General features: G+C 34.7%; 2 protein-coding genes across 2 annotated transcripts in view; one reads left to right on the forward strand and one right to left on the reverse strand.

The window, feature by feature from the left end:
- Window positions 1-14,537, reverse strand: part of COG5 (component of oligomeric golgi complex 5) — a 187,734-nt gene that overhangs the window by 148,597 nt on the left and 24,600 nt on the right. The window lies entirely within an intron of this gene.
- On the forward strand, window positions 566-7,108 carry GPR22 (G protein-coupled receptor 22). Its single transcript, XM_086746531.1, has 3 exons — window positions 566-1,479; window positions 2,488-3,547; window positions 5,502-7,108. The coding sequence occupies exon 3, from the start codon at window positions 5,527-5,529 to the stop codon at window positions 6,826-6,828; it is 1,302 nt and encodes a 433-aa protein (XP_086602657.1). The 5' UTR covers window positions 566-1,479; window positions 2,488-3,547; window positions 5,502-5,526; the 3' UTR covers window positions 6,829-7,108.

Below are 14,537 nucleotides of genomic sequence, written 5' to 3' on the forward strand. Positions count from 1 at the left end.
AAATTAACATCAAGGGAAAAAAACCACAGAAACAGCCCCACACCTCACACTTATTTGATATTAAAAACTACCAGCAGAACATTTTATACTCAGATATTCTTAAATTACTTGCTTCAGCAAAGCGATTTTTAAAAAATATTATTTTGGGTTGTATACTGAATTTATTTCTAAGGTTTATTTTAGCATTAGTATTAATTAAAACAGACATTGTGCTACACTTCTCTTAGTCCTCATTATATGGTTATGAGCATTGTTTATCCTGATAGAACGGATTCAGAAATAAGTTACAAAACCAAAAAGTGAAAATGAAGACACTCCCTGCCCCCTGCAAAGTGAAGGTCAAGAATATCATGCAAAACATCCTTACAAAAACCTGTGAAGTCTCTACCAAAATTCATATGGAACATAGAAAGATTTTTTTTTTTAGAAGTTAACATTTCAACAAAATTAACAACCTACACTACTATACATAAATTGTACATAGTGATGGATCATAAAAACCCTTCTTTCCCGATTCATGAATTAAACTGAATTATCAACCCATTTTAAGGGTCTGAATAATCTCTGTGAATCCTAATAGAAGTTTTCCTAATATACATTCAAGTACCAACTTGTCCTGAATACAATTTATTGAAGACAAGACCTAAATGTTCACTTGCATATAAACATATCAGGTGAAATTCAGCATGGCTCAAAGAGGCAGTTTTATTTCAGAGATGTTCTTAGAGCTGAAAAAAAAAAAAAAATCACAAATGGAAAGCAGACAAATTTAAATATAGACTATTGGAAGCTTTTTAAGTAATAAACGTTTAATCCCTTTTTTTTTTTTCAGTGTCATGTGGTTTCCAGCGTACACAAAGTAAAGAGTGAAAAGGTAAAAATAAAACCGGCGTACCCTTAATATATTCCAGAATTCATAAATCATTTGTAAATTTAGTCCTTTTATAAAAGAATCCTTATATAAATAGGGAGGGGGGGGCATCAATCCCATATATGAAGCACAATTTAAGCCCAACATCACTGACCAATCAAAATTAGTGAATGCACTGCATCTCTCTGCAGTGAGGAGAAGCGACAAGGTAGGCTGTCATTCTGCAAAAGCTGCCCATCGCCAGCTTTGCTCTCAGAAGCGCTGCTTTTCTTTTTTAGAAAGCTTGAATCTCAGTGATGTCTCTGGAGACAAGAAGCCTTCAGTATGTTAAATTACTTTCATTATGTATTTTCAGATGCTTATTGATTCTACAGTAGGAAGAGTGGGAGACTGCAGCAGCCTGTAAACCAGAACTAAAGCAGTTGTATACATTAGCAGTATGCTGAAACAATGGCACAGTACAGGCACAAATTTTCATTAAGGTCATTTTTTGAAGATATGCTTATTACCCTCTTTCCCTTCTACTCTGCTAACAAGTGAACAAAATGAATCCCTCCAACCTGGAACTGCTCCACCTGCATCGAGAATTTATCAAATCTTTAGTGGAGGTAAGCTCTGTTCCTTATTATGGTATGTAGAATAAGCAACATTTAACAAATTGGAGAAAAAAGGGAAAAGATTGGATTCAACTTACATTAAGAGCTAGTGTCTTGTTATATCTGAGACCAGGAAATATTCAAATGGTTATTTCCCCCTCCCCATTAAAAACAAAATGACAGAAAAATGTTATTTTGTATGAAAGTCTTGTAGAATATTAAGAACCTGTTTTGTTCGTACAACATAATGACAGTACAGTTTAAGCTAATACAGTATTGAGGAAAAAAAAAAACATATAATGCAACCGGGAATATTTTTTTCCTCCCTCAGCAGTATTTCCAAATATTGGCAGCTAAGTACGTTACAGATTTATTCAGTCAGTCTTTGAAGGATCAGATAGTCTGTAATCAGTGTATACTTATTGCTTTATGAAGGCTGACTATAATATGACTAATCTCTGCTGAAAAAATTCCTCTTTTTTGTTGGTTTCTTTTTTTACTTATTTCTTTCATTAGCTTGTACATTCAAGTACTTTATTAAAAACACAGATTTGCTAAATATTTATTACAAGAAAGGAAATTATAACAGCGTGCAAATTAAACAAAAATATATTTCCTATAAAGCTCATTGGCTCTGCTTAATTTCTCATGAGAAGAGAAGAGAGTTGTATGTATAAACTACCTGTTCACAAGAGCTACAAAACCACATTTTCTAGCTCTAGTCACAGACACTCTATATATAACAGTTATTGCTTCTAGTCGGGGTTTTCTGTAACCTGCACGATTCGGAGAACAGGAAACTTGTCCAAAAAACTAAATTCATGTAAGTTGACAGAAGAATGACATGATTTTACTAGCAAATAGTGAACACACTAACTGATTTTCTATATAAGCTATGAGATCCAGTTTTAGAGATCTTTTATTCATCAAATAAGTGATATTAGAAAATATATTCTTGCATTACTTTATTTTGAAATTATAAGCCCTACTTTTAACCTTTTTTTTCCTCCCCTTCACAAGGGCATGCAGCAACTAATTCAGTTTTACAACTGACAATATGAAGAATGCACTTGACCGGGTATCTTTCTAGCTGTATGACCTACAAGCAGCAGGATGCATCACTAAAATGTATTCTTAAGACATAAAGGAATTAGAAACAAAACATGGAACACACTCGTATTACCATTTACGTTCACGACACTTCAACAATATACATGGAAGACTAACACATCTGCTCAGATTTTCATTAAAAGAAGAGTGCAATGATTGATTCTTAAAATGGTGAGCATTTCTTAAAGAGGGATTTATAATTTAAAACCAGAATTGTGGAAACTACCGATGCATGAAGAAACAATGAAACATGAATTCCCAAAAGGAGAATATGCATACTTCACCAGCAAGCTGAATAAGTGTTTAACCAAGCTTTTTCTATACTCCTCATTAAATAACTTATTTGTCATAATGACTAATGGATATTTTTCTCTCAACTTTATGGTCTGTTATGTATTCTCCTTAAATGAAAATAAACCAAATTAGTTAACTCAAGGTTACTCTCAAAGCACATGAACTGGATTTTATGATGTATAGCAACTTCTTTGTCTAAGCCATCACTCAAAAGTAATGAGCAGGAATATTACAGAAAGAAATATGCAACCATAAGCTAAAGGATGTCTACATACACTCTGAACACAGAGACCAGAATTTATTTTTTTTTTAAACCTGGAAAATAAAACCAGGCTTCTACAAAATGCAACAGGGGAAAGAAATTAACATCACTTAAAAGAAGGTTTATTTGTTATTGCTGGCTTGAAATTCAGAACAGACATGCAGAACATGTACCGGTCTGTAGAAGTATCTCAGACAATTCAGAAGTCCCCATGTTTAACCAGAATTTTTTGCTGCTGAAGTGCTGGAACAAAAAAAAAGGAAAAAAAAAAACCTGCAAGGAATGAAATAAGAGCCCAGCTACCACTTGGTTTCCAGGTTACAGTGCATGTCAAATATCTGTCAGTGACACCATGTATCAGTTTGTGACAAGCTGCTGCAATGATCTGAAAGGCCCTTGAGGCACAGAGACCAGGTAGGTCAGCAGTCGCATGCACCCCACCTCTGCTCAGCATGGGCAAGGGAGCAGGCGCTGGCCGGAAGGGCGATGCGTGGGTAAATTAGCTCCCTGCCTTGCCTTTTCTGCTTTTATTTAACTGAAATCTAATCAATGCAACAAGCAGGTGATGTTTAATCTATTCATAAGACTTACCACAGCTGAAGTTTTCTCTTTTCACAAAATCTCAGTTAGCATAATGTTAGAGTGAAGATCGTCATTTGTTTTAGCAGATCTGCTTTTGATTTCCTCCTGGCTTTTGCTAATACAAAAGAACTCCACTTATCCAGTAATGTCTTTGGAATGGTTTCTTGAAATCCATTCACAGCCAGGACAGCGTACGCTGAGGAAATCGTGTTCCTGGAGGTTAATATAAACCTGATAGAGGTTGCCTAAATTAGAAATTAAACAAAGCTTTTGAAATACTTCTTGTTTCATTTCACACCTGAGACTAATACGTTCTAATTTACATCTTTTGTATTTAAGAGGCACATGTGAGATAACTGTTGAAGCATACCAAGAATTTCCATCGTACAATTTGCAATTAATACGATTGTGCAATTGAAGCTTTTCAGAACTGCAGATGAAATCCATTTGCATATCGTATCCCAAGTGTGCTTAATTCATACATTCATTTAAAAAGAGCACATTTTTGTTCACCTTAGTGCTATCCATTTTTAATGTATTCAGAATGGAACAAAGGTCCACATTTAAATTTATTTTCATGCTAAGTACGTCCCCTTTTAAATTTAAAGCTACCTTAAAAAAAAAAAAAAAAAACCCTCAAGTATCATAACAAGAAATTGAATAACCTCTCTTTTATTTATTCACTTTATTACAAACCCAAGAGCTGGCTGACAATATAAATAATAGAAACATCAGGTATTACATGCAGATACTACATTTACAACCTATCAGCATGTGTAAAACAAAGCAGATGCGCCACAAAATAAAACATCTCCTAGATGTAGTAAATGATACTTTTTTGAACCTCAATTACTCCTAAAACAAACATGCTATGTATATAAATCTGCTAGATTTAATTGTAGCTTGTATTAGAAAAGCAAAACAAAGTCAAAACCCTGAAACAGACAATTTTATTTCAAAGTATTATTTTCTAAAATTATTCCTTTAAATCTATCCTGGAATAAAATTAAATACTCTTCCATTCCATGTAGTCACCAATTTCTTGAAGAAACTGAATATTCAGATCAGAAAAAGGAAATATATTATTTTTATAATAAACTCCATTCCCCAAAACCCACATGAGTTTTGCATTTGAAATTATATATATAAAATTGTTCTAGCGGTACATTTCATATATGTAGATGCACACAAGATAAAAAAGTGAACAGAAGTCTTCATGCTTTGTAAAAATCTGCTGAATTACAGAATTTCAAGTTTCAGCCCCCAACATTATTGCAAACTCTTCATAAGAAAGAGGCTGATAAATTGCCATAAATAATTTAATGTTCTTTTTGTGACACATAAGCAACAGTGCTCCATGTTCCTATCACTTTCTGTTTCCACAAAAGCCTTGTTAAAATGATCTTGAGTACTAATTTGTTAATACTTAACAACATTCTTCTGCAAAGACCCTCAACGCCATACAAAGGCCATGCGAAAGTATAGTTTATTCAGCAAATGGGCCCTTTGTAAAAACCACATCACTATAAATAAAGCCTTGTCTCCCTAAGTGGAAGCTTTTCACTTTTTTTTTTTTTAACCAAATCCTGCTTTCCTTTAAAAAGGAAAGACCTTATTCTAGATCCTCAGGCTTTTGATTCCATGCCAACTAGAGCTCTAAACATACAGTAAATCAAGAGTTTGATAAGAATAGATGCTCTTCCTCCCTTCTCCTTCCCCAGCATTTATCTACAATAAGTGTTAAAAAAATAAATCAAATAGTTCCATATTTTATTTCACGTTTCAGGGGAAAAAACAACTGCAACAAAAGAATGTGTTTCTCCCCGATTCTGGAAGTCAACATGCAGTCTGAATCTAACCTTACAGTTCGAGATGCCATTGATGACATCGACACCAACATGTACCGACCACTGTCATATCCATTAAGCTTTCAAGTTTCTCTCACTGGATTTTTGATGTTAGAAATTGTTTTGGGACTTGGCAGCAACCTCACCGTGCTGGTACTTTACTGTATGAAATCCAACTTAATCAATTCTGTCAGTAACATAATTACAATGAACCTCCATGTACTTGATGTAATAATTTGTGTGGGATGTATTCCTCTAACTATAGTTATCCTTCTGCTTTCACTGGAGAGTAACACTGCTCTCATCTGCTGCTTCCACGAGGCTTGCGTCTCTTTTGCAAGCGTTTCAACGGCAATCAACGTCTTCGCTATCACTCTGGATCGATACGACATCTCCGTAAAACCTGCCAATCGAATTCTGACCATGGGAAGGGCTGTGATACTAATGACATCAATATGGATCATTTCACTTTTTTCCTTCCTGATTCCTTTCATTGAAGTAAACTTTTTCAGTCTTCGAAGCGCAAGCACTTGGGAAAATAAGACACTTTTGTGCGTGAGTACAAACGAGTACCACACTGAGCTAGGAATGTACTACCACCTTCTCGTTCAGATTCCAATCTTTTTCTTCACTGTTATAGTAATGCTAATTACCTACACCAAAATACTCCAGGCTCTAAATATTCGGATTGGCACAAGATTTACAACAGGACAAAAGAAGAAAGCTAGAAAGAAAAAAACTATTTCTTTGACCACTCAGCACGAGACTACGGATATGTCCCACAGCAGCGGAGGAAGAAATGTTGTCTTTGGCGTAAGGACTTCTGTGTCTGTCATAATTGCCCTACGCCGAGCTGTAAAACGGCACCGGGAGCGACGAGAACGGCAAAAGAGAGTCTTCCGAATGTCCCTCTTGATTATCTCAACATTCCTTCTCTGCTGGACACCCATCTCTGTTTTAAACACCACCATCTTATGTTTGGGCCCAAGTGACCTTTTGGTAAAGTTGCGATTATGTTTTCTAGTAATGGCATACGGAACAACTATATTTCACCCTCTACTTTATGCATTCACGAGGCAAAAGTTTCAGAAAGTTCTGAAAAGTAAGATGAAAAAGCGAGTTGTTTCAATAGTGGAAGCAGATCCCATGCCAAATAACGCTGTAATACACAACTCATGGATAGAGCCTAAAAGGAACAAAAAGATTACCTTTGAAGATAACGAAGTAAGGCAGAAATGTTTAGTACCTCAGGTTGTCACTGACTAGATTTCAGTATTCACCAAAACACATCAAGCGGAATATTTGAACAAATTCTAGAAAAATACTGCCAAATAAGAAAAACTTTTTTTAACTATTGGCAAGACTGTAAATTTTCAATATATATGTTAAATAGAGTAGGTCTTGTATATTCAATTTCTTCATTATGTAAGATATATGTTGCATGGCCGTTTGTTAGCGTAACACCATGTGTATATTTGTCAAAAATATTCAAGTCCTCTTTTATAGAAAATAAATAGCCTTAAAGAAGTGCAAACTTTTAAAAATATTTGTATGGCTCAGTTTCTCTGTAAATATAAAAGAATTTTTAGACAAAAATTCCACTCAGAAATACTTTTCTAAAGCACAAATTCAACATTTTGCATGATATGGTATTTTTAAATTTCTCTCATAGACAGTATTTTTCAGAGATATTCTGAATGCTATACAGCTACAACTTGGACACATTTTGACCTCATATTTAGATAGCTACTTATATCAAATTTCTGCAGCTGCAATTACCATGCATGTGTAGAGATAAAGCCATTTACGTGATGTCCTTCAATTTGGAATCAGTTAATTTTGATGAGGGGGAAAAAAAAAAATCATGTTCCTCAAAAAAATTGACAGTACTTTTAAGAAAATAAAAAGGTCTTGCATATACAATCTCAGATCCACAGTTTCTACATAGAAAATATAAAACTTTAAATAATTACACAGGAGAGGTGGAGGGGGTAAAAGGAAAAGAAAAGCTAAATAATGGCAAAAAGCACAGAGATAAGAAAGTTATTTGGTTTGATGCTAAAAGACAACTGACCAACAAAGCCATTCCTGTGCAAAGGCTTAGATTTTCACACTGATGGGTTTAGCTAGACCTCTAGTGTGACATGGGGACCTGTTATACAGAGATTTTTCATTTATACCATCTGTCTACGTAGAGAGCTATAGCTGTCAAGTGCCACAGCTAAAGTAGAAGATAATTTTCTTGCCTTCAATAACTTTTGTATTACTTTGACTTCACTTCTCCTTCAATGACATTCAGTTCTAGCCATGCATTTGCTTTGTCACAAACCAATTACCAACACCGCTAGCTACTCTACTTCTGTATTTCCTGGACAGTCATGGTACATCATCGTTCTACATCATCTTTTTCTATCTGATCTTATACCTGCAAAGAAGAATCAAGAAGCCTTAAGAAGTCATCATCATCTATAGCACTGTAAGCCAGAATTAAGATATTCATCCAAACAAAGTTTTGTTGAGTGGTTTGCAGTATCTCATGCTTAAAAATTCATAATTTCAATGAACAGTGGCTACATTCTTTGATTTAGTTATCAGTTATGGGGGGAAGGCAGAAACAAAACAAAAAACTGTGAAATCAATTTGCGTGATTTCACTTTTCTTGTTATATAAACTGCTCAGTGTGTCACCAGCTACTAGTATAATTAAAAGGCTAATTCTCAATAAGTATTGGCTTCTACTAAAAAAAAAAATTAAAAAACCACCAGGAGAGCATATCCTTGACTATTAGAGCTAGTTTGACTAAAGCATTACATAAAAAACTAGGATTTCTGAAGCACTTTTCTGAGGGCATATTTTAAAAAGTGTGGTTTTATGGGAGCAAAAAGCTATTTTCCATTACATTTTTAAATTTTTAACCATATGTATTGCCAAAACTGGTTTTGTGAGTAAAAAAAAAAAAAAAAAAAAAAAAAAGCAGTACTTGGTACTTGTAATGTACCTTAGTTTACTTAGGCTCATACCTTAGCTCACCAGAAGACTCAAATAATAATACTACAGCTCCATATTCCACAAAGACCAGCCACTTGCAATCATCCAAATTCTACCTAGAAGTTTTATTATCTAATTGATAATAATTCGATGTGTAAAATTACTGTGTAACATATATTCAAATATAATTTCACTGGCTTTTTTCTAAAAGCTAGCCTAATGACACCTGCATTCAACGATACCCACTTAAGAGTGTCCATTTCATCTAACCTATCCCTAGTTTCCTACAAGAATTTAAATCTTTCATGTTATTTGAGAGGTTTCAGGGTGGAAGTAAACTGAATGGTTTTACGTAAGAAGGTTTTTTTTTTGTGTTTTAAATCCCATATGCTCCAAGTCTATCATTTCCAAAACATTATTTTAGGAACAACCTCTTCTGAAAAGAAACGTGCCTAAAATCCTAAGCAGGAAGTACTATTTTTTCTTTTTTATAACACGTCTTCCTTTCTCTGCCTAGCTATCCTCTGTATTCTGAACACTAGACAGAGGAGAAAGTGGGATTTCTAGGGTTAATGGCATAATATGATTCAACTGATTACGCATCTTCCAATAAAGCATTCTTAAAGCAATTAAAAATGCTATTCATTTCTTTTGAAAAAAGAAAAAAAAGAATCATAATGATCACAACATGAATAAGCTTACATCATGTCCTTATCTGAAATAAGCATTTAAGAAAAGCTTTCAGACTTGAAAGGTTTCTTGACAACATGACTTTACTTTTTAAAACTAAATACATCCTCCAGTACTACACGTTTAGTGTTAAAAGCTCATTCATTAGAAAGGCAGATTCAACGAACGAGTACTTCATAACAAAGAGAGAATACAGCCTAGAAATTAGTCAGAGAGATTAAGTCAGGTTTTAAAGGCTATGTCGATCACAGTCATTGATTGCCTTTAATATAAGTAAGTTCATTTTTAGATTTACTATTCCTCATCTTTCATTAAATAAAGAGGGGAGGGCACAAAGACTTACACCATGTTAGAGCAGACTTTGAGCTCTGCAGAAGAAAATTCTACATAGAGTAAGGAGTAATAAAAGTAAGAATTTGTGCAATCCTATACACACGCAGAAGTCATTACAAAACAGAATCATCGTGATCTGTACCAGAAAGATGACAGATTTAACACAAACAAGACAAAATAAAGAGCAACTAGCGAAGAACACTGTATATCCTGCAGATACAGAAGAGGATTTTAGGAGGGATATGAAGGGGTGCCGTGGGCGCTTGACAGATAGACTAAAACAGAATGCAAAAATAGGCAGCATCACTGGAGAAAAAAGGGCAAATATATGCCATAGTATTGTACAATAAGAAGCCCACTACTTTCTTAAAAATGATCTCATCACAGTGAGTCATTAGTTCAATTACATTTCACACCACTAAGCCTAAGGCAAGCAAAATTGTACAGGAATAAAAATACTAATTCCAGCAAATATGTCTCAGAAACACAACCGCTGCCAGTTTCCACATGTTCTCTGTCCCTAAAGTATTAGCTAGTATCTGACTACACTGTCTTTTAACTTCAAATGCATTTCCATTCAATTTTACATAGTAAAAGGAGGTTAGCTCACACTAAAAATATGAAAAAGCTCAGTATAGTGCCACCATCTATTAGAATATTCAAGGACCACACGTTAACACACTATCACATCACAAACCAGTGAAACAGAAATGCAGATACATCACTAGTAATCTAATTTCCAGCTGGCAACAATTTTTATGGATTACAAGGCACTGCTATAGGGTCAGAAGTTCTGTCTACTTCATTAGTGCCAGGGGAATAGGAATCGCTTCAGTGTTTTCTAAATAGATTAGATTTAAAAGGTATACATCCGGATACATGTTAGATCAATACACCACTCTTCCTTCATTGTTACATAAATACACACATGTACATAATACACAGTTATTATACATCCATATGCACCAAAAGTGGAGTTCAACATTAGCATCTCTTTTATATTTATATGGAGGGGGTTTTGATAAGAGTATCTCTCAACTGGATAGACAGGCACCATACCCCACCATGCATATACTTAAACACCTTCTCTTCCTCTTCATCACCTTTTTATTTTTCTTTTTAAACAAAATAATACATTCAACAAGACATATAATTTACCTGGGCATAAGAAAGAATTTTTCTGTGAACTGTTAAGTATATCATATTGTAATGCACGTAATAGTTCTTTTTCAACACCAATGTATGTGCTAGTCATCAGAATTCCTTGATAGCTGAATATTTTAGACATGTTTGTTTCCTCTGAAGAAACTATTTTAGTTACCAATTGCCACTGAACTCTTTTAAAAGGAGAGAATACAGCATTCTTTAGCAAAGTTTCAATGTATTATTAAAAACATAGAATACACTAACTCACCCTTCCCTCTCCCATTGTTCAAACAAAATACTTCCAACATACAGCTAAGGACAATCAGCTTCTGTCTTAAAACCTTCCAGCTTCACGACAGCCAAATTCCACTCCCACTTCACACATTCTGCTGTAATATCACTGAATTTATTTGTCTTACATCAACAGGATAGAAGAATCCGACTCTGTAATTACCTTCTCCTTTTTCTACTTCATAGAACACTTGTGCAATCAAAAAGCAAAATTAAACACAGGGTTTGGGTTTTGTTTTGCTGGGGATGTTCTGAAAAAAAAAAAAAAAGAAAAGGAAAAAAAAAGGAAAGAAGAAAAAAGATAAAAACCCAGACATAATAAGTGACTAATAGAAAAATCAAAATTCACTCATACCCAATGAGTGTTAGAGAAGGATGTGAAGTACGTGGAGAGTACAGGTCAAGAGGAAAAAGGAAAAAGGTGGAAGGAACTGCTGTAAGGCAGCTATGGCCAGCAGGACCACAGAAAGGTGGAGGGCAGTATGTACCTGCCATGGAAAGAATCATAACATTATTTTTTAGATTATAATAAACAAAAATACAAGAAGAACTTATCTTTGAATCATTGAGTGCATTAGGTGGTTTTGCCAAAATTCCTGGGAGAAAAGAGAACAAGAACAGCAACTCCAGAGAAGGCTTTTGATTTAACAAGTAACAGAAAAACAGACACAAAATAACAGACAAACCGGGAGCATGCATTATTCTACTCTCTCTTTTCCTGGAGATAAACCATACATTTTACTGAGTACAGAGCGCATACAGAGTACATGCATTCCAAAAACAAATCTGAAAATAAAATGTTACAAGATGTCTATTCCCAGTGATAAATTTTAAAAAATGCTATTGAATTGTCCCTGAAACCAGTATTGGTCAGATAACTTCAATTTGTCTCGATGCTTCGACTGTTTCACTACCACAGCATATTTTCAACTACTGCTCCTTTATCTCAATTTAATTATTTTTGTAGAGTATTAAATTGAAGGAGAAATATCATTAGACATCTTTATGTTCTTTGCTAAAATTACACTTTAGTAATTATTATAAATCAAGCCAGAATGGAAGAAATATTTTCCTGTGTATTTATTTTATACGTTTCTGTATCAGCTGTTTTCCTATTTGACAAAGAAATTCTCACACAATGAAACGAAATCCAGTTAAAATGAAAGAAACAGAAGATTTACAGTGAAAGTTCTGTGGTAGGTACATAACCTGAAATTATTAAAACATAATTTATTTTTTTATAGTTTGAATTAACTATGTCCTTGGAATATACACATTTCTGTATCCTCATTGTGATGCCTGACACTGTGCAGCCAGGCAAGCAGGCAGGCAGACTGATGGCACAAAGCTGTTGGCAAACAGCACGTCCCCGTTTCCTCTCCAAGCCAGGTTTTTGAAAATACACTTTTGGTTTCTGTTACCCTGCTGTGATCTCTAACTTCCTACCCTATCCTGCAACAGTTTAACTTGATACCATATCTGATAAACAAATCAATGTCACTGCTGACACAACACTCTTGCTGTAAAACCCGCCACTCTGGCTATGTCAGAGTTACTAACAGAGCAATATTAGCACAGCTTTACTTTCAGCTGTACCAGGATCTCTCACAATCTGTTGTGAGATTTTACTTCACATTACACTCAACTCCAACTCTATTAGTAGGGGGGAAAAAAAAAAAAGCACAGTAACTGATGACAACCTATTGCTACTCTGTACCATGGTTTTCTTCCAAATCATATTTCAAGATATTTTTCATAACTCCCTGTCACAAATAAACAGAGAAGGAAGAAGGGAGACATAGGAAACAAGGACAGCTTCCCACATTGGTAAGTTATCAGAAATATCAGTGGTACTTTGTGCACTAGGTTGCATTTCCTAGTGTGCTGAAAAATGCATAAGGAAAAAGAAAATAGGAGAGGAACACTATTTGCAATGTACGTATCATGGCAAAACAAGAGGTGAATGTGAGTACTGCTGTTGTAAAACACCTCAGCAACAATGAGGAAGATCTATTATCCCTGCTAACAGCTCTAACAAGTGAGAGCTATCAATTAATGAGAACAAAGAAAACAAAAGATGTGAAACGAATTAGTGGGCAAAGGGAAGGTTTTAACAGCTCTGTGGTTCAATAACAACAACAGTGGCTTTCTATGTTTAAACAAGAACAATCATTTAAGTTTAATAATTTTGACCATATGAGGTTATATGCCTACAAATACAAAATGGTGCTAATACAGCAAATCTGCAGTCACATCAAACATGGACAAAGCACAGAAAAGTGCACATGAAGACAAGTTAAAGATATATTTTAAAAGATTCATGTATCCAGAAGGTTCTGACAAATCTTGCCTTAGTTGTACAGCTTACAGTGAAGATTCCAAGAGCAGTTTAAATAAAGTGGAATAAAGGTAGGAAACTTTTCATTCAGTCACTGAGACTTTCTTATGTTCCAATTTATTTTCAGTCAAAAATCTCAAGTTTCTACTATGTCTTTGTTTGCAAGTTAGGTCAGCTAAAACTGGGAGGGGGGAAATATGTGCAATTGTAGACAATCTGCCACAGTAACAGTATGTTCTCAAAATAATAAGATGTTCTTTCTTTTAATGAGGTTAGGTCTTCACATCTTTCCATGAAACAACATGAAAAGAGTTATGAGACCGTGCTGTTCTTCAGCTGAAGAGGGTCTACCCTTAAGGTAAGAAAGCCAGTAATCAGATTTGGTGCCTGTGAGCAATGGAAGGTTGGACCTGAATGCTTAACAAATAAAAACACTGACCTACTTTACTTTTAAGCTGTAACTGAGAAGAGTCCATAAAATTCTTGATGAAACTAATATTGGAAAATTACGTGCATGAGTCAGGAGACAAAGAGGAAAAACTACTCCTGTGAAAACAGCCTATTTTTAAAGCTGGGTCTTATGTGCAGGACTTAAATTTTACTCTACACTACTCATTACTTTGTACTACATACAGCAACCCCTCCACTGATCTTCAAGGTAAGGCAGATGAGACAGTTACAGGAATACTGTTTCCCATCCAGGACCTGAACAAAGATCAGACTTCAGTCTTCTTTTCATAGCAATTTGGTTAGATTTTTCAAGCCTGAACTGGCTCACACTTTAATTAAAAATGAACAGGATAAAATTGGTTATTACGTTTAATATTTGAACAGCTAATATTTACTTGAGGAATTACAACAAAATTGTGTACACAATCTCATTTTTCAATTATTTTATACTTCTGAATTTGCCAGGCCTCATTTTCCAGTCCTTAGCTCTTGTCATTTCTTCCTCTGCTAATCAAGGAGCCCTTCTGCGACCCTTTATTTTCTCCCCATGAATGCACCTCTACAGTCTTAATCTTCAAGAAAAAGAGCCCATTTAATCTCCCAATGTGACATGCATAATTGCATTTATTCACAGGTAACCACAAAACTATGTTTTCATCTGTACAGCACTATTCCCTATACCAATTGCAGAAATATTGATTTGCCTAATACAGCTGCATGAATGCTAGAACAGAAACAA

The sequence above is a fragment of the Chlamydotis macqueenii genome, chromosome 1 (genome assembly GCF_036417535.1).
Source record: "Chlamydotis macqueenii isolate bChlMac1 chromosome 1, bChlMac1.mat, whole genome shotgun sequence".
NCBI lineage: Eukaryota > Metazoa > Chordata > Aves > Otidiformes > Otididae > Chlamydotis > Chlamydotis macqueenii.

Coding starts and splice junctions, on each gene's coding strand:
- GPR22 (XM_086746531.1), top strand. CDS start 5,527: ATGTGTTTCTCCCCGATTCTGGAAGTCAACATGCAGTCTGAATCTAAC.